This window comes from Triticum dicoccoides, chromosome 3B, assembly GCF_002162155.2.
Source record: "Triticum dicoccoides isolate Atlit2015 ecotype Zavitan chromosome 3B, WEW_v2.0, whole genome shotgun sequence".
Taxonomy (NCBI): domain Eukaryota; kingdom Viridiplantae; phylum Streptophyta; class Magnoliopsida; order Poales; family Poaceae; genus Triticum; species Triticum dicoccoides.
In genome coordinates, this window is record NC_041385.1 from 146,752,698 (window position 1) to 146,771,128 (window position 18,431).

Consider the following 18,431-nt stretch of genomic DNA (forward strand, 5'->3'; position numbering starts at 1 on the left):
GAACGTGGGTGCGTGGGGGAAGTGGGGGGATCTGGTGGTTAGGGTTCGGGGTGTGGCCTAATAGGCCAGGGGTAGCGGGGGTGGGCCGCGTGGGTGGCCAGTTGGCCAGCTGGTTGGCCCAGTTGGGCTAGGGGGTTGGGCCTTTTTCTTATTTTTGTTTGTTTTCCTTTAAAAATCATTTCCGTTTTCTTTTATTTTAAGGCACTTAAACAATTTGTAAAAAGATGATTTCTCCAGCATCATTACCAAATGATTATTTTTTGTAACAACTTGAGCATTTTAGCTTGCCTGGTTGACAAAATTTAAATTTTGACTTTAACTCGATTTTGAATTTGTATTGTGATTTGGATCAAGCAGATATTAGCAACAGTAACATGATGACATGGTACCATTAACACGTTTACTTAGCATAATTATCCGGGCGTTACACGATGGGCAGAGAAAGAACATGTGGGCACGGTTTTCTAGAGCTACGTGGCATCGTGGGCATGACGAAGAGTCGAGGATGGTCTTGCGGTGGAGATTGGCCTGAGTGTTTAGTCGGTCCAAATAGAACAGCCAACCGAACACCCGCACCCTGCTGGAACTCTGGAGTCCCATATGTGCACAAGGTTAGGGGTCTGATAACTGTGCACAAAACGTAAGTCTCAACAACTAAGTGCTAAAACTTGTTGTGTCCTCGTATGGGATCCAACGATTTTGCAGATCAAGAGGAAATCAGGGGCCGACATAGTTGGGAAGATGTTGTGTCCTTGCATCCGCGTGCCCCTGCGAGTTTCTAGAGGAGGGGCATGTTCATGGTGTTGGATATTTTGGCTCAGAATTAGTGGTGCGGGGGTCTTCTGCAACTAATCCATGCCAATGTGATCGTGTAATGTCGGACTAGGCCATCGCCGGAGCTAAGCACATTATCCAAGGAGAGTGATTTATTTTGTAATGTCGGACCGGAGGGTCATGCGCCAAAAACCTTGTTCTTCTCCCTTACTTTTTTTTGGGAAAAAATTTCAATCTATTCATCTTCAATCATGGCAGTACAACGAATACCAGAAATAAAAATTACATCCAGATTCGTAGACCACCTAGTGACGACTACAAGCACCGAAGCGAGCCGAAGGCGCGCCGCCATCATCGCCCATCCATCGTCGGAGCCGGGCACAACTTGTTGTAGTAAACAGTCGGGAAGTCGTCGTGCTAAGGCCCCATAGAACCAGCACCCCAGGACAGCAACCACCGTCGATGAGAAATAACGTAGATCGGAAGGATCCAAACCGATGACAAATTTTGTGCCTCCGTTTCACTAGAAATAAAAGACTCGAAACAAAATTAGTAAGGTTGTAGGGTAAAGCGGATTTTCAGCGCATGGGGGCATTGAAGCACGGTTTTTGAAACAACACGAAAAATATGCTTAAAAGTTTCAGAAAAGCACTTTATACAAATATGTATGCATGTGCTCTAAGTACATGTTAATTTTTGCTCAATAATACATTGTGTTATACACCTACAGAAAGAGACAAAACTCCAACCCAAAATCAACAAAAAAAGAAGATTGTTCGTGACAGGCTCTAGTTCGGCTCCTGATGGTCGACGGAGGGGGTGGAAGCTAATATGGGCATGTGATATCCCTTGGACTGTTCATAACTTTGCATGGAGAGTGGCAGTCGATTCCCTACCTACCTAGCAAAATAAATACAAACAGGGTCTGGAAATTGATGGCAGGTGCCCGCTATGTGTGACTGAAGTGGAAGATAATTTTCATCCTTTTATACGGTGCCTCTTGCTCGAGAGCTGTGGTTCGCAATGGCGGAAGTATGGGCTCTGCCGGAAATAAATGATGTTGTTAACACGGGCAAAGAATGGTTACTGCATGCACTAGAACCTCTCCCAGACATTGAACGGTCAATGTTGCTTATGACCTTATGACGCTGTTGACACGTTCGTAATGAAGTTGTTCATCATAAAATACCTCCTCCGGCGGAAGCATCTAAAAGATTCCTAGTTAGTTACCTGGACTCTCTCATCGGGCTCAAATCTGATTTATGCGATGATCCTGTTAAAGGAAAATCAATTGTCACATATATGCAAGCAGAGAGGTCCAAACCACCTGACCTTGCTGCTAGGTGGAGTGTGCCTCCGGATGGTTGGGTAAAATTGAATTCGGATGGGTCCTTTGATGATGGAGCAGCTGGAGCGGGAATGGTCTTGCGGAATGACAAATGTGCAATCATTTTTTCTGCCTGCAAAGCTCTTTTCTCATGTCGCGAAGCTTTGAAAGCGGAGCTCTGCGCGTGCATGGAGGGACTCTCTTTTTCAATTCAAAGGAGAGAACTGCCTATTATAATGGAGATGGACTCTATGGTGGCCGTGAAGTTGATTCAGTCACATGATGTGGATAGATCGATTTACTATGCTATTGTGAAAGAAATTAGGCATTTGATGAGCCTTCGTAGAATTTGTATTAATCTTGTGAATCACACTTAAAAAAAGATTAGCGATAGTCTGACTAGGTTTGCTAGGGTAGAAGGTAGGACTTTGACCTGGATTGGCTTAGGTCCCTCAGACTCTCTAGACTTGGCTTGTGCTGATTGTAACCCCCTATCGTGAGTAATACTTTCTCCGTTCCAAAATAAGCGACTCAACTTTGTATTAAATTTATTTTGAGACGGAGGGAGTACAAGTTTATACCCAAAAAAAAAACTTTGAGAGATGTCAAGGCCGAATGGCCGTATGGCTTGGATCGGATCCAGTGGACGATGATGACCTTTCCCTTGGAAAAAATGAAAAAAACTTCGCCATCTTCTTCATTCCCGATCTCACGTCAGCTAGACAGGGGAGAATGGGAGATCCTTCCTCCCAAAAGAGAAAAAGGAAAAACAGGGGACGAATGCGAGCCTGCTTGCCGCGACCAAAAGCTGCCGGTTGCCGGCCGGCTTGCCGCAGCGCAGCTTGCAACGAGTCCACGTCCGGCGACAGGCTTCCCTCCTGCTCCACCGCGCCGGCGTGCTCCTCCCCTTCCTCTCTCTTCTACTCTCCTTCCTTGGCCAATCGCCGTCGCTCCTGGACGGCCACCGCCGTCGCTCCTGGACCAGACGCTCGCCAGCCGCCACCGCCTGGACTCTTCTGCTGACCCGTTCCCTGCGCATCACTGCAACAGCCCGCGGCTAATGTTAATGCGACAATCTGCGCGCCCTGCGGCGCACCCGTGGCCCGTTCGACGAAATTCCTCGCCGGGGCGCCTCGCGGCGGCGGCTGCTGGCGCTGAGGATGCTGTTGCGGCTGTACGTGGGCATCCTGGCACGCGGAGCCAGGCCCGACGCTGTACACGTTCCTGCCATTGCTCAATGCGGCGGAGGCGGCGCGGTGTGGAGCCGGCTGTGTTTGGGCTAGAGCTCAAACGCCCACTTGCCAAAGCTATCTGGTCCTCACGGTGAGGTGGCTATCCATACGTTTTACAGAATGCTTCGGATGAAGGGACAGTCATCGGTGCATAGTGAAACCAGGTTTGTTCTATTTCCTCCAGTTTACATCTTTCCCATTGCCTAGTTCATATTTGACTTTGTAAGGAACTCAACACACTGTCCTACTTTGAATATAGAACATTTGACCATGCCTGTTCATAATTGCTCAGTAAATCTGTACACTTCCTATGAAACAGCCATCTGTTTACATGCTTTTATTATTACACCATGGTTTCTTTGAACTTATTCAATCCTGTTTGTGCCCCCAGTTGCTAGATAAATACTCCTACATACTTCTATCCGTTTAGAAGACGAAAGTGCAGGTTTAGATTGATTTTGGCAACCAGGAGCGTCAGCAGCACGTTCAAAACAATAGATTTGCTCACTGGTCTTGAGCTTTGACCCTTTAACCACTTGTCATATAAACAGTACTGTACAAGACAACCTTGTTTTAGGTGATCCTTATCTCCTTTTGTATGGAGAGATCCTTGAAATTCCATGTTTGCCACACTGCTAAGTCAAACATAAGTTTCTAAATTCATATGTGCTTTATGTGGGTTTCACCTCCTTATCTTTCTTTGGATTATTCACCTTGAATCATCGCTTGCTTTTAGTCTTAGTTTTGATAACGTGCATCCATTTTATTTCATTTTTTCTCCTTTCTGAACTCTTATCAACTCTGATGAGTAAGTGGTAGCAAAATGAAAAGTAGAGCATGCCACTTGGAGGAGTAGACAGTGTAATCATTATGAAACTACTGAACTTCTGAATTATTTTTAATAAATATGGGTGTGTGGATCAGTATGATGCAGAGGCCGGGGATATCCCCTTTCCCAAAAATATATGAAACCTGCGCAACAGAATAGATAGTGATCCTGATACAAGCTACTGGTTATTTGTAAAAGAAATCCTTTATAACGATAAATATGCTATAGGCTCTTTTACTTTATGTTTACACCAAAAAAGAGAGCTTATTACCATCTGTATCAACCACTGAACCACATGCATTTGTCTTGATTTCCATTTCTTGAATTAATAGCCTTATGTTGTCATACGAAGAACCTCCCACATCGAAAGCCCTCCTTGCCTTAATGGCGCAGTCTTTTGCTCTCTCCCTCATCTCTTCTGCAGCCGCCCCCTCATCCATCAGGGTGTTCACAGCTTTCTGCACCTCATCTCTTGTAACCATAACCTCCTGGTTTTCACTTCCCCACCGTGTAACTCCTTTCACTCCAACCTCCATCCCGATTTTCAGCACATCCACCAGCAGCTTCTCATTCAAAAACTGCTCCCCAAAGTGCGGCCATGTGATCATGGGCACACCTGCACAGATGCCCTCTATTGTTGAGTTCCACCCGCAGTGCGTCACGAATCCTCCAACGGCTTGGTGCTGCAGGATCATGAGCTGTGGTGCCCAACCCCTTATGACCATGCCTCTATTTTTGACACGCTCCTCGAACTCGTCTGCGAGCCATTCCTCGACTTCTGGAAGCTTAGCTCCTGCTTTGATCACCCAAATAAACGGTTTCCTGGAGGTTTCAAGTCCCAGTCCCAGCTCAACAAGCTGTTGAGGTGTAGTGCAAGCGAGGCTGCCAAAGCTGACAAAGACCATTGAGCCTGGCTTCATTGAATCAAGCCATTGCAAGCACTGTGCTTCATCCATTGACGCCTTGTTTCCTCTTGCGGCCATAGTATTGTTGTCTCGGTGACAGAGGCACATTGGTCCGACCGCCCATACCTTCTTCTTTGTCGTCTGCTCAAAGGATTCAATGTACAATGTCTCCAGCTCCTGGAAGCTGTTAATTACCTCACCATCACTTTTCAGCTCTTCTTCAAGGAACTTCTTACGGATTTGCTCCATACCAGGAATACAAAAATTTCCAGGGCATTTAGCCTTTGTCAGCTCTAGTGGCGTAGGGAACCCTGTGATTGTGATGAGCTCATTTTCGTCTTTGACATTTTGAAATACATTGTTGTGATAAGTGATGTACCTGCAAGATGGTTGTAGCTGTTTCAAATACGTATAAGAGCAGACTTCTTCGACAAACGTCAACCAGATATAGCTGGCCTAAAAACTTGCCCATGAAAACCTTTGCTGTCTGTGTTTCCTTATGCAGTGTAAATTACATATTTCATCACACAAACTAGTATTCCTTTCAGGTGTAGCCTTTTATATGTTCAATGCTTTCTTCTCTCTGGAGGCAATTTACACTAGTTTTCCGTCCACTGATGAAGTAACGCACTTAATTGTAGCAGCAATAATATGCATAGTACAAAATTAATTACTCACAAGATTTGCCTCTTATTATGATTGTACCTGATGAGGGACGAGAAGCCACAAAAGCCACTAAAGGTCAGCCTCGGGATACCAAGCTCCCTCGCGATGTCACCAGTCCACCAGTGAATCAGGTCAGATATGATGCAGCTCGGAGGCGAGCGCTGCTGCTCACGGAGGTATGCCTTGAGCGGCTCCTGAAGCGCAGCGATGGCATCCATGAAGTTTGAGAGCAGATCCGTGGATTGGATCATGTCCAGGTTCTCGCACCCATCCGGTAGGCCGAACTCGGCGCTCGGGAAATGGAGCTCCACGAGCCGTACTGCCAGGCCCGCCGCCTCCACATCGGCTGCAAAGCCTGCCAACCTGGAGGCATTCACTGGTGTGGTGATGAAGCTAACCTGCGCGCCGTGCTCTGCCAGCAGGCGCGCCATGTCGGTCATGGGGATTGTGTGCCCCTGCGCCAACATCGGTACCAGCACAAAGTGCGCCCTCGCGGAGCCGGTCTGGCCATCGCCGATGCCGGTGAAGGTCATGGCTGATCGGCTATTGTAGGAAAAGGACTGGTGGTGGAGTCAGTCAAACTGGGAAGACAGTGACACCGGCAAGATAGCACGATGTGTTGGGCACAATCTGATAATGGTCGCAATGGCAACTATAGTGTATACATATAGCACCTGGTGCCATGTCTTCCTAAGGAAAGATGATGAGCTGACGATGCAACAGCATATCAAATTGGTCACCTCTTGCTAGTGACGCATGCTCTGACGTCAGTCATGGACTTGTGAAGTCAGCCATGTGGATGAATCTTGTTAAGTTCTGAATCATCAGAATCCAGGCCATTGGATCAGACATCGAGGGCTCAGATTAACCACAGCTACCGCCTGTCACGCTCAAAGGGGAGTCATTTTTACAGGATTTGGATGATCCTCATGTCTGATGCTGACTTGTCGTATATGCACACTACTTAACTCTCAAGGCTGTGGAAGGCCGAGCCAGCCGATATAATATGATAGTGCATTATTTTCTGTGTGGAGATTCGGTCATTCAGTGTAATGTGGGTCTGTGGTAGTGGGTGGAATTTTCTTGTCTGTATCCTTTCAGGGTTTTGTTGGTGAGAAGCTAAAAGGATCTCCCAGTGATATGGAAAATATGAGTCCATTTCTGGAGCGCAATGCATCCTAATCAACACAGTGGCTTCCTGACGCAAAGAGGTACGACCGAGGCTCCTTGTTTTCATTTTGCTTCATGCACACAGACCTAATAAACTCCATATCTAGAAAGAATTTAATACCCCCTAAAAAAAGGATTTAATACAAGACCGCAGCGATTAGCAATGAAACAAGGTCTGTTATTAGGCCATGTACAGTGCCTGGTGCAATGCAACAGCGCAGTGTCCGGTGCACGGCGGCGCCCCTCCCTAGTTGCTCGGAGTCATTGTCCTACGCCTCCACGAACCGTGGCTAGTCGTGCAGCGGTAGCAAAATGCAAGGGAGAGCGTAACCATCTAGAATAGCAGACTGTGTAGTTGTTATGTGGACTGCCATGAAAGAGCGTACATAATAGAGAGGATAATTGATATTCCCTTCATTTGGATCATCTATAATCTCTAAATAATCACCTGTGAGCCTGGTACAAAATTCTATATGATGATATATGTACTCTAGGATGTTTCACTTCATGTTTACACTGAAAAAGCGAGCTTAGGTAATCTCTATCAACCACATGCATTCGTCTTGTTTCCCATTTCTTGAATTAACAGCCTTACGTTGTTGTAAGAAGAACCTTCCTCGTCGAAAGCCCTCCTTGCCTTAATGGCGCAGTCTTCTGCTCTCATTCTCAACTCCTCTGTAGCCTCCCCTTCACCCATCAGGGTGTTCACTGCTGTCTCCACAGCATCTCTGGTAACCATAACCTCCTGGTTTTCACTTCCCCACTGTGTAACTCCTTTCACTCCAACCTCCATCCCGATTTGCAGCACATCCACCAGCAGCTTCTCATTCAAAAACTGCTCCCCAAAGTGTGGCCATGTGATCATGGGCACACCTGCACAGATGCCCTCTATTGTTGAGTTCCACCCGCAGTGCGTCACGAATCCTCCAACGGCTTGGTGCTGCAGGATCATGAGCTGTGGTGCCCAACCCCTTATGATCAGACCTCTGTCTTTGACGCGCTCCTCGAACCCATCTGCGAGCCATTCCTCGACTTCTGGAAGCTTAGCTCCTGCTTTAATCACCCAAACAAATGGTTTCTTGGAGGCTTCAAGTCCCAGTCCCAGTTCAACAAGTTGTTGAGGTGTAGTGCAAGCGAGGCTTCCAAAACTCACAAAGATCACTGAGCCTGGCTTCCTTGAATCAAGCCATTGCAAGCACTGTGCCTCATCCATTGACGCCTTGTTTCCTCTTGCGGCCGTTCTGTTGCTGTTTCGGTGGCAGAGGCACATTGGCCCGATCGTCCAGACCTTCTTCCTTGTTATCTGCTCATAGGATTCAATGTACAATGTCTCGAGCTCTTTGAAGCTATTGGTGATCTCACCATCGCATCTCAGCTCCTCCTCAAACATCTTCTCACGGATTTGCTCCATACCCGGAACACAAAGGGTTCCAGGCAACTTAGCCTTCGTCAACTCTAGCGGTGTAGGGAACCCCGGGATCGTGATGAGCTCATTGTCATCTGTGACATTCTCCAATACATTGTTGTGAAAAACGATGTACCTGCAAGATGATATTAGTTGTTTAAAATACGTTGAAGTGCAGACATCGTTGACACATCAACCAGCTGTAACTGGCGTAACAAATATCTGATGAAAATTCTTATTTTCTATACTTCCTTATGTAGTTTGAATTACATGTTTCATTACGTAAGGTAGCACACATGTCGATTTTATTATCTTGTGTACTCTATTATATATGTATGCTTTCTTCTTTTCTGGAAGGAATTTATACTAGTAATCTGGCCTGTACTATTGAAGTAAAATACTTAATCTTTTTTTTTTGCGGGGTAAAAAAAAAAGTCCAGTATTCACAAGGTTTGCCTCTTTATGTTTGTACCTGACAAGGGACGAGAAGCCACAAAAGCCACTAAAGGTGAGCCTCGGGATGCCGAGCTCCCTTGCGATGTCACCGGTCCACCAGTGCGCCATGTCAGATATGATGCAGCTAGGAGGGGAGCGCTGCTGCTCACGGAGGTACGCCATGAGCGGCTCATGCAGCGCGGCACATGCCTTCATGAAGTTAAAGAACAAATTCTTTGATTGGATCATGTCGAGGTTCTCGCACCCATCTGGTAGGCCGAACTCTACACTCGGGAAGTGGAGCTCCACGAGCTGAACCACCAGGCCCGCCGCCTCCACCTTAGCGGCGAAGCCTTCCAACCTAGCGGCGTTGACCGGCGTGGTGATGAAGCTGACCTGCGCGCCATGCTCTGCCAGCAGGCATGCCATGTCGGTCATGGGGATGGTACGGCCTTGAGCCATCATGGGTACCAGCACGAAGTGCGCCCTCGCAGAGCCGCTCTGGCCATCACCGCTGCCGGCGAAGGTCATGGCTGATCGGCTGAAGTGCTAGTGGAGTCTGTCAAGCTGGGAGGGCTTGGAAGCGGTGCAATGGCAACCGTAGTGTGTTCGTATATAGCACCTGGTCCTGGTGCTATATATATCTTCCTAAGTTGAGTTGAGGAGCTGACGTCGGAACGAGTGCAGCGTATCAACTTGGTCACCTCTTGCCAGTGACTCATGGAGTCGGCCATGTAGATGAATTGAATCTTCTCAAGTTCTGAACCCCTCCAGAAAGGCGGCGTCCAGGCGGTCCGGATGATGCTGACGTCGGATGGCGCAGGTCAAAGAAGAGCACGCCATTCGATGCACTGAATTTGGCTGCCCGGATGATGCTGACTTGCCGTATACCGGTATACGCGTGGTGCTACTCGATTCTCAAGCCTGTGGAAGGCAGAACCAGCTAATAATATGACAGGAGTGCATTATTTTCCATGTGGAGATTCAGTGTACTGTGATCTCGTCTGTTTTTTTGACCATATTAGTCCTAGTCAAAGATTACTATGTATGGTCTGTATCCTCTCAGGCCTTTGGAAGTGAGAAGCTTCTGCAGAGAAAAGCACTCCATCTATTTGGGAAATACGAATCCATTTTTGGACCAACGCCGGTGGAGGCAGTGCACCCTATTCAATACTGATATACTCCCTCCGTCCGGAAATACTTGTCGGAGAAATAGATAAAAATGGACGTATCTAAATCTAAAATATGTCTAGATACATCCATTTCTCCGACAAGTATTTCTAGACGGAGGGAGTACAAAAAACGAGATCAGCCAGGAGCCGAGGACTAGCCCTTGGCGGCCTACTTTTATAGAAGAAAATCTCTAATCACCCGTGGCAGAGCTGGGCCTCAAACGGAGGTAAGCAGCTTGCGCTCCCGCAAAGCTAACCAACAGAGCACATAGCCCCTGTTTGGTTCAGTTTTTATCGATGGATTCCGCTGCCGCGCAGCAGAATCTGAACGAAAGGGCGAACCCAGCAGAATCCGATTCCAGAGATCCGCTGCCAAAATCTGAACCAAAAGCGGAAACAGCCCAGGACGTGCTTTACAAAATCTGATTCCGCTGCGGGCCAAAATCTGAAAAAGCTGTATCAGCTGGTTTGCCAAATGACCTACATCTTTTTCACATCAGATTTTCCACAGCTGTTTTTCCACAACAGATTTTTCACAGCTGCTTTTAGAAATCAACAGCCGAACCAAACAGGGCCATAGACTTTCTGTCGCAAAGAGGTACAATGGCAATGCATCCTCCTTTTCGGAAAAAAGGATTCAGTGGACACATGTCTGATGCAACGACTTTGTTCAAAAATTAGGGCCCTGGGAACGACAAATTGTTTAGCAAATCGACGGGAGTTCTGTCAACGACGATGATCACACACACACACAACATAATAGACACAAAAGGCATGAAAAAGGTTTCCTTGATACAACTAAAAGTTAATACATTGAAGATTTTTGAATCGTCAACTCTACCTCCACAATTTGCAGCTTGACATTTCTCAAAACTTCAGTCAAAAAATTTGTCGCACACCAAACCTACAAAAACGTGACTAAAATTGAGTTTTTGAAGAGCCGCTTGAGTCATCCATCCCAATAGGTGAGAACCTATGAGCGTTGAACGTTTTGTCCCCTTGCAAGGTAGGCTACAGAATCCCTAGTTCATCATGTATTGTCACGGAAAAAGTTTTGCTATCACAAAAGAAGAAACTGTGGGAAATAATAACCACATTGTGAGGGGGTTAGTTCATGTAGCATCCAGATCGAATGCTACATCCACGAAAACTCTGTGAAAATTCTAACGTGACCCTCCTAATAAACTAACTAAATGCCCATGAATTTCAGCGGGTGGGGCCCGTCCTCTCAATATTATACAATCAATTAAGACCATGTCATCCAGTACGTAACTTCTCATAAGTAACTTACGTAACTGTAGCAAAGCTCTATTATGGGTAATGTAGGAGACAACCCTATTTCTCCCGAGTGGAGACCAGCGCCGGCGTCGAGGTGGTGGTTCACGGTGCAGCCCCCCGGCGACGGCGGCTGCAGCGCACCGAGCGCGCGCGGTGGCTGCTGGCGCTGCAGTTGGGGGAGGGGCTTGCCGGCCGGAGGCGGAATAGGTCTAAGCCACGACGGGATCCATGTAACCATGTTTAAGTGCAGGGAGAAGGGGGCCGTGCAAACACAAAATTAAGCCGACTGTTTATGTTCCTACACCCGGCTTACATGAAGGCGAAGGGGCTGGAGTTTTAAAAAAAAGAAAAAGGCAATTGTAAGCCGAGCACATCATTAGTGGGTACTTGGCTTATAGAGCCAACCGTCACGCAGACGTTAAGTACGTTGAGGATGGACAAATGGCAGCCATATAGTGCCGAGGCTCGTCAGTAAGCCGATGCGTTTTCCATAGGTACGCCGAGTGCTTCTTGTAAGTTGAACACATTTTAACGGTATTCGGCTCAGCGCGTGATATGCTGAGAGTCCGCTTTATACTGTGCACTTTTTCGAGGGTACTCGACTTAGGTGTCTATAAGAGAGTATCCGACAAATAACACTGGGCGTTAGTATAAGCACTCGGGCTACAAATGCTTTTTTCTCCTAAACTAGGAGAACCACCCCCGGAAAATCATGCCTATATGTGGGGGCTGCTAATTAAACAGATTCCTAAGACTGAATAATATTGGAAGCGCGCCGACGAAATATATGTTCTTCTTTAAGAAGAAAGTTATGTCCACAACTACATTGAATGTTTTTTTCTCCACTATGTCTACAGTATGACCGCGTCGACCAACCGACGCGTGTCACCTACATGCTCCTCTGCTAGACATTGTCATGTAGAAGCCAACCTTGCTCAGTCCAGTGCCACCAATCACAACGCACATGAGGAGTCGAACTCAAATTTCATGGTGTGTCCAACACAAACTACTCGATTTTTCCTACTATATTAGTAGCCGAATGATGATAAATCTTTGCCCAACGTTCTTAGTCTAGCCGAACATGAAGGATGCTAAACCATCCAGTTCTTGGACCTGGCCAACCTTGCTTAGTAACAATTGGCAGGGCGGCTATCGACGACGAGGGTGGAAAAGTGGATAAGCGGAAACTTGATTCCGGTGTCATGTTCAAATAGAGGATGCCAACCAGAGGGTGAGGTCTTAGTCATGTTTATTTGGTTAGGGGCATGGAGATGAGGTCTTACGCCATGCTCAATTGGTTGAGTTAGGATGTGTGGTGTTTGTTTTTTCCCGTTGCAACGCACGGGCTTTTTTGCTAGTTATTAAGAAAAATAGGGATAGATAAGAGAGTACCCGACAAATAACACTGGACGTTAGCATAAGCACTCGGCTACGAATGTGTTTTTCTTGTAGTGGGATGGACGCCAGCGGCGGCAAAGCATCCGACTAGTGCGTGTGTGCCAAGTCGTTTCTCGTTCCACCCTTTGCTCTAGCTATGCACAGCCGTGGCAAATGGCGGCACCAGGAGGAGTTCTAGGGACCATAATTTGGCAAAACCGACCGTCCAACTCTGCTCCAATGCTCTATTATCAGTTCTTCCGCCCTTGATGATGACATATACTCCGTCTGGATGCTAAGTAACCTTCCAAACATTGTTAACGTACATTACTACTTAACTTAGTGTTGTCCTTTACTACTTAACGTACATTACTAGGTGCAGAATCTTGGAAGAGGAAGATGGCAAAAATTTAGCTGCTCATCAAACTCTCCTAGCTACATAATGACATGAAAGTTTGAACATGACTCTTCAAGCCCGGACCGCAGAGCTCCTTGAAGTTTGCACTAGCCAGCCTTGCGCTGATCATCCACATGCTCAGTTTCATGGGCCACTTACAAGCTCTGAGCCTGCTCGTGCTTGCCTCACTGGTCAGCTCAGCGGCGCCACCACCGTCCGGCTCCGGCTACCGCTTCACGCTCACCCACATTAACTCCAGAGGCGGCTTCACCAAGCCAGAGCTGATGCGGCGAGCCGCACACTGAAGCCGCCTCCGAGCGGCCACGGCGTTTTCCAGCTCGGAGGCCGGGCCAAGCCGAGTACCTCATGGAGCTCGCCATCGGGACGCCGCCTGTGCCGTTCGTCGCCCTCTTCGACACCGGCAGCGACCTCACCTGGACGCAGTGTCAGCCGTGCAAGCTCTGCTTCCCGCAGGACACACCCGTCTATGACCCGACTGCCTCGTCCAGCTTCTCCCCTCTGACCTGCTCCAGCAACGCGTGCCTGCCCGTGTGGAGCCGTGGATGCGCCCCAAGCTCCCTCTGCGGCTACCGCTACGCCTACGGCGACGGCTCCCACTCGGCTGGCGTCCTGGGCACGGAGACGCTCACGTTCGGCTCTGGCCCCGGCCAAGTACCGGCCGGCTTTGCCGGAGCTGTCGCGTTCGGCTGCGGCAGAGACAACGGGGGCGACTGGTACAACTCCACCGGGCTCGTCGGCTTCGGTCGCGGGAGCCTGTCCCTCGTGGCGCAGCTAGGGTTCGGGAAGTTTTCCTACTGCCTCACCGACTTCTTCAATACCAGTCTGGGCAGCCACGTCTCGTTCGGCTCCCTCGCGGAGCTGGCCCACGGTGGCGGCACCGCCGTGCAGTCGACGCCGCTTGTGCAGAGCCCACAGAGTCCATCGTGATACTATGTTTCTCTCGAGGGCATATCGCTCGGCGACGCTCTCCTGCCGATCCCGAACCAAACCTTCGAGCTGCGTGCCGACGGCACGGGTGGGATGATTGTGGACTCCGGCACCATCTTCACGGTCCTCGTGGAAAGTGCTTTCGGGGTGGTCGCCAACCACGTGGCCGAGGTGCTCGACCAGCCGGCGCTCAACACGAGGAGCCTGGACAGCCCTTGCTTCCCGGCCCCTGCCGGTGTGCGGCAGCTCCCGGCCATGCCGGACATGGTGCTGCACTTCGCCGGCGGTGCGGATATGAGGCTGCATGGGGGCAACTACATGTCCTTTAACGAAGAGGACTCCTCATTCTGCTTAAACATTGTTGGGACGACGTCGCCTTCGAGTTCGGTGCTGGGCAATTTCCAGCAACAGAACATACAGATGTTGTTCGACATCACCGTAGGGAAATTGTCATTTGTCCCCACCGACTGTAGTAAGCTCTGAGGTCTACCTGGACAGTTTTTTTACTAGCAAGCCTGAGGGCTTTTTACTCCTTATCAAAGATCGTTTCATCGTTTATAAGGGACTGCATGAGAAATGTAGGGGGTTCCAGGTACAAAAATCTGAATAAAACAAAAACGATCTAGCTATCTCATGTGCTGCCACATTTGCTTTCCTAGGGCATAGCTCATAGGAAACATTGTCAAAGGCACTTGCATGCAGTCATGAAAACTGGTTGAAGTTGCAGAAAACCCTCCTGAGATAAGAGTCGATATTACCTGCTCATTGTTAGACTGAAGAATAATCCTTTAATGCCCCATTTGCTGAGCAAACCATATGCCATCTTGAGCGGCAGTAGCTTCAGCCATAAGACCATCTGTTGCTCCTTCAATTCTGAAGCATCAAGCAGCCACAAATCCTCGATGCACTATTTTTTCATGCGTGGCAGCATGGGATCAAATGATATCCAATCAAAACACTTCCATGAATAAAGGGGTGGCTCTACAATTAATAGGATCGTGAAAGAAACACTGCATGAAAAATCTTGTACGCCAAGGAGTGTATTTCCATGGGCACTCGGCAAAAAGCACTACATAAAAAATATATGTTGTCTTGTGTTTCGTCGTAAACCGAATATAATTTGTTGTCCACTCAGCATACAACAACGTAAGCCAACGATCAACCCTAACACACCGAAAACGGAGGACCTTCGTCTTACACCAACATACACCAAGCAAAGTTTGAGAAACACTCGGTTAGACAAGAACACTCGTCATATTTCGGGAAAGACACCCGGCTTATACACTGATACGTCCATTTTGCATCATGCTTTTATATCAATATTTATTGCATTATGGGCTATTATTACACATTATATCTCAATACTTATGGCTATTCTCCCTTATTTTACAAGGTTCATCATGAAGAGGGGGGATGTCGGCAGCTGGAATTCTGGCTGGAAAAGAAGCAAACGTTGGAAACATATTCCGCACAACTCCAAAAGACCTGAGACTCCACGAAACAACTTTTTAGATTTAATAAGAATTTCTGGACAAAATAAATAGGCCAGGGGGCCCACACCCTGTCCAGGAGACAGGGGGGCGCCCCCCCCTCGGGCGCGACCTCCTATCTTCTGGGCCCCTGGTGGGCTTCTGACGTCCATCTTCTGCTATATGAAGGGTTTTCCCCTGGAAAAAATCATGGGCAAGCTTACGGGACGAAACTCCGCCGCCACGAGGCGGAACCTTGGCGGAATCAATCTAGGGTTCTGGCGGAGCTGTTCTGCCGGGGATACTTCCCTCCGGGAGGGGGAAATCATCACCAACGTCATCATCAATGATCCTCTCATCGAGAGGGGGTCAATCTCCATCAACATCTTCACCAGCACCATCTCATCTCAAAACCCTAGTTCATCTCTTGTATCCAATCTTGTATCAAAACCATAAATTGGTACCTGTGGGTTGCTAATAGTGTTGATTACTCCTTGTAGTTGATGCTATTTGGTTTACTTGGTGGAAGATCATATGTTCAGATCCTTTATGCATATTATTACCCCTCTGATTATGAACATGAATATGCTTTGTGAGTAGTTACGTTTGTTCCTGAGGACATGGGTGAAGTCTTGCTATTAGTAGTCATGTGAATTTGGTATTCGTTCGATATTTTGATGAGATGTATGTTGTCTTTCCTCTAGTGGTGTTATGTGAACGTCGACTACATGACACTTCACCATTATTTGGGCCTAGAGGAAGGCATAGGGAAGTAATAAGTAGATGATGGTTTGCTAGAGCGACAGAAGCTTAAACCCTAGTTTATGCGTTGCTTCGTTAGGGGTTGATATGGACCCATATGTTTAATGCTATGGTTAGGTTTACCTTAATACTCCTTTTTGTAGTTGTGGATGCTTGCAATAGGGGTTAATCATAAGTGGGATGCTTGTCCATGTTAGGGCAGTACCCAAGTGCCGGTCCACCCACATATCAAATTATCAAAGTACCGAACGTGAATCTTATGAACGTGATGAAAACTAGCTTGACGATAATTCCCAATGTGTCCTCGGGAGCTCCTTTGTCATGCCCAATATGCGACCCTATCCAAAAGGAACTCGAAGGTCCCACCAAGGATAGACCCGCATATTGAAAAGTTTTTGCAAGGTGGATATCATTACATCAACATTACATAATAGATGGGGATACATACAAGGCATACAATGCCACATGAATACATCAATACATCAAACATAAGATCAACATCCGACTACGGACGAAACACAAACAGAAGCTCAAACGACATCCACCCTGCTAGCCCAGGCTGCTGACCTGGAACCTATCCCCTGATCGAAGAAGAAGCAGAAACAGCACTCCAAAACAAGAAACATCGCTCTCGCGTCATGATCATCGCAAAACCTATACGTGCAACTGTTGGTGAAGTAATCTGTGAGCCACGAGGACTCAACAATCCTATTACCATGGGTATCAAGACTAGCAAAGCTTAATGGGAAAGGAAGGGGTAAAGTGGTGAGGTTGCAGCAGCGACTAAGCATGATATGGTGGCTAACATACGCAAATAAGAGCGAGAAGAGAAGCAAAGGAACGGTCGTGAAGCTAGCAATGATCAAGCGACTTAGAAATCCTAGTACCACAATATGAAAACAAAAGGTATGGACATGATTTACAGGTAAAGAATGACAAAACATGTACACTAAGCTATCTCGAGAAATCACTAGAACATGCTCAAAAGGACATGATAAGATTGCAAATAATAACAATTTCAGACTTATCAGAAAATAACATCAGGTTGCAATGTTTAGAGCTATCAAACAACATGCTATAGGAACATATCATGGCAACCCAAGGCATGGCATGAATCTACTAATTACTTATAACAAAAGTCCCTTACTGACCATGAGCCAAAAGGGCACAGAAAATATGATGGCACCCATGTAAACATAGCAAGAGATATGACAGATTCATACATGGGAGGAACAACAATAAGTAGACATGTTTGTGAGCTTATATCACTCACCACAGATCAATACATGACATGACAAGGTAATAAAAAGTAATAATACATTTTTATGAAGCTAAGCATGTCAAGAGCAAGTTCATAGGGTGCATGGATCACTAGCAAAGCTCATGGAAAAACTGAACTTAATGTTAACAGGCTGACAGCAACATTATTTAGCAGTTTGGAGCAAGATTACAACAAGCTACGGAAGGCTATAAATTCAACCAGAGACATGTACGGATAGGGCATGTCATGTATAACAAAACAGCCTTAATGAACATCTCCAGATTATGCATAGAATGACTTGTAGTAGCAGGTTTATATAACATCATAATATAACAGAATCAGTCTAGCAAAACAGTAACAACAAGTACCCTACTTCACGAGCTCGATGCACTCACTATAAGACCTAAACAAATAAATCGATTGCACCACTGTGAATATGGCATGATGTAGTACAAAACACATGTATAGCTCATGCTCATAGGATGAACACACAAAATGCAACGAAAAAGACAAATCACCAAGTTTTGATAACAGACAACAGTTAACATCATATAGCACTCTTGCGACGATGATTAGGTCATCAAGATGACCTCTAACAAAGATAGCATAGTGGGACAAAATGTAGAGCATCTCTCAATGTGGAGCTACGGATGAGGAGATATGGCATGCTGAATAGTGCATCAGAATGTCAGAAAACTAGGACTTAGACGAAAATCTCAGGGTCAACATTAGGTCTTCTCTGGATCTGGATCCGGGCGCGGTTGACGAGGTTCGCCGGAGAACTCGCCGGAGAGGTTGCGGTGGTGGCCGGAGCTTTTGGAGGAGATCGTCGGAGAGGACGGGGATGCCGGATCCGGGCGGCACCGGCCCGGATCTGGCCATGGCGCGACCTGAGGAGCTCGGGATCCGGTGACGTGGCCACGCGGCGAGGGGGAGGCGGCGGCGCGGGGCGAGGCCACCAGAGGCGGCGGCGGGGCGAGGCCGCCCGAGGCGGAGGCTGGGCGCCGATGGGAGGAGGCGGGGA

At 47.4% G+C, this 18,431-nt stretch overlaps 2 protein-coding genes and 1 pseudogene across 2 annotated transcripts; 1 reads left to right on the forward strand and 2 right to left on the reverse strand.

The window, feature by feature from the left end:
* Positions 1-4,201: 4,201 nt before the first annotated feature.
* Positions 4,202-6,266, reverse strand: LOC119275242 (UDP-glycosyltransferase 73D1-like). The gene is made up of 2 exons (XM_037556044.1): positions 5,773-6,266; positions 4,202-5,446 (listed from the first exon to the last, which is right to left on the reverse strand). The coding sequence occupies exons 1-2, from the start codon at positions 6,264-6,266 to the stop codon at positions 4,408-4,410; spliced, it is 1,533 nt and encodes a 510-aa protein (XP_037411941.1). The 3' UTR covers positions 4,202-4,407.
* Positions 6,267-7,286: 1,020 nt separating this feature from the next.
* Positions 7,287-9,317, reverse strand: LOC119275243 (UDP-glycosyltransferase 73C1-like). The gene is made up of 2 exons (XM_037556046.1): positions 8,781-9,317; positions 7,287-8,444 (listed from the first exon to the last, which is right to left on the reverse strand). The coding sequence occupies exons 1-2, from the start codon at positions 9,272-9,274 to the stop codon at positions 7,448-7,450; spliced, it is 1,491 nt and encodes a 496-aa protein (XP_037411943.1). The 5' UTR covers positions 9,275-9,317; the 3' UTR covers positions 7,287-7,447.
* Positions 9,318-13,050: 3,733 nt separating this feature from the next.
* On the forward strand, positions 13,051-14,398 carry LOC119281009 (annotated as a pseudogene).
* Positions 14,399-18,431: the final 4,033 nt, after the last annotated feature.

What these genes read in the sequence shown, in the direction of transcription:
- LOC119275242 (XM_037556044.1), bottom strand. Translation starts at nt 6,266, where the DNA reads ATGACCTTCACCGGCATCGGCGATGGCCAGACCGGCTCCGCGAGGGCG. An exon ending in GGCTTCTCGTCCCTCATCAG is followed by an intron (nt 5,447 to 5,772) that starts GTACAATCATAA and finishes ACCATCTTGCAG; the next exon opens with GTACATCACTTATCACAACA.
- LOC119275243 (XM_037556046.1), bottom strand. Translation starts at nt 9,274, where the DNA reads ATGACCTTCGCCGGCAGCGGTGATGGCCAGAGCGGCTCTGCGAGGGCG. An exon ending in GGCTTCTCGTCCCTTGTCAG is followed by an intron (nt 8,445 to 8,780) that starts GTACAAACATAA and finishes ATCATCTTGCAG; the next exon opens with GTACATCGTTTTTCACAACA.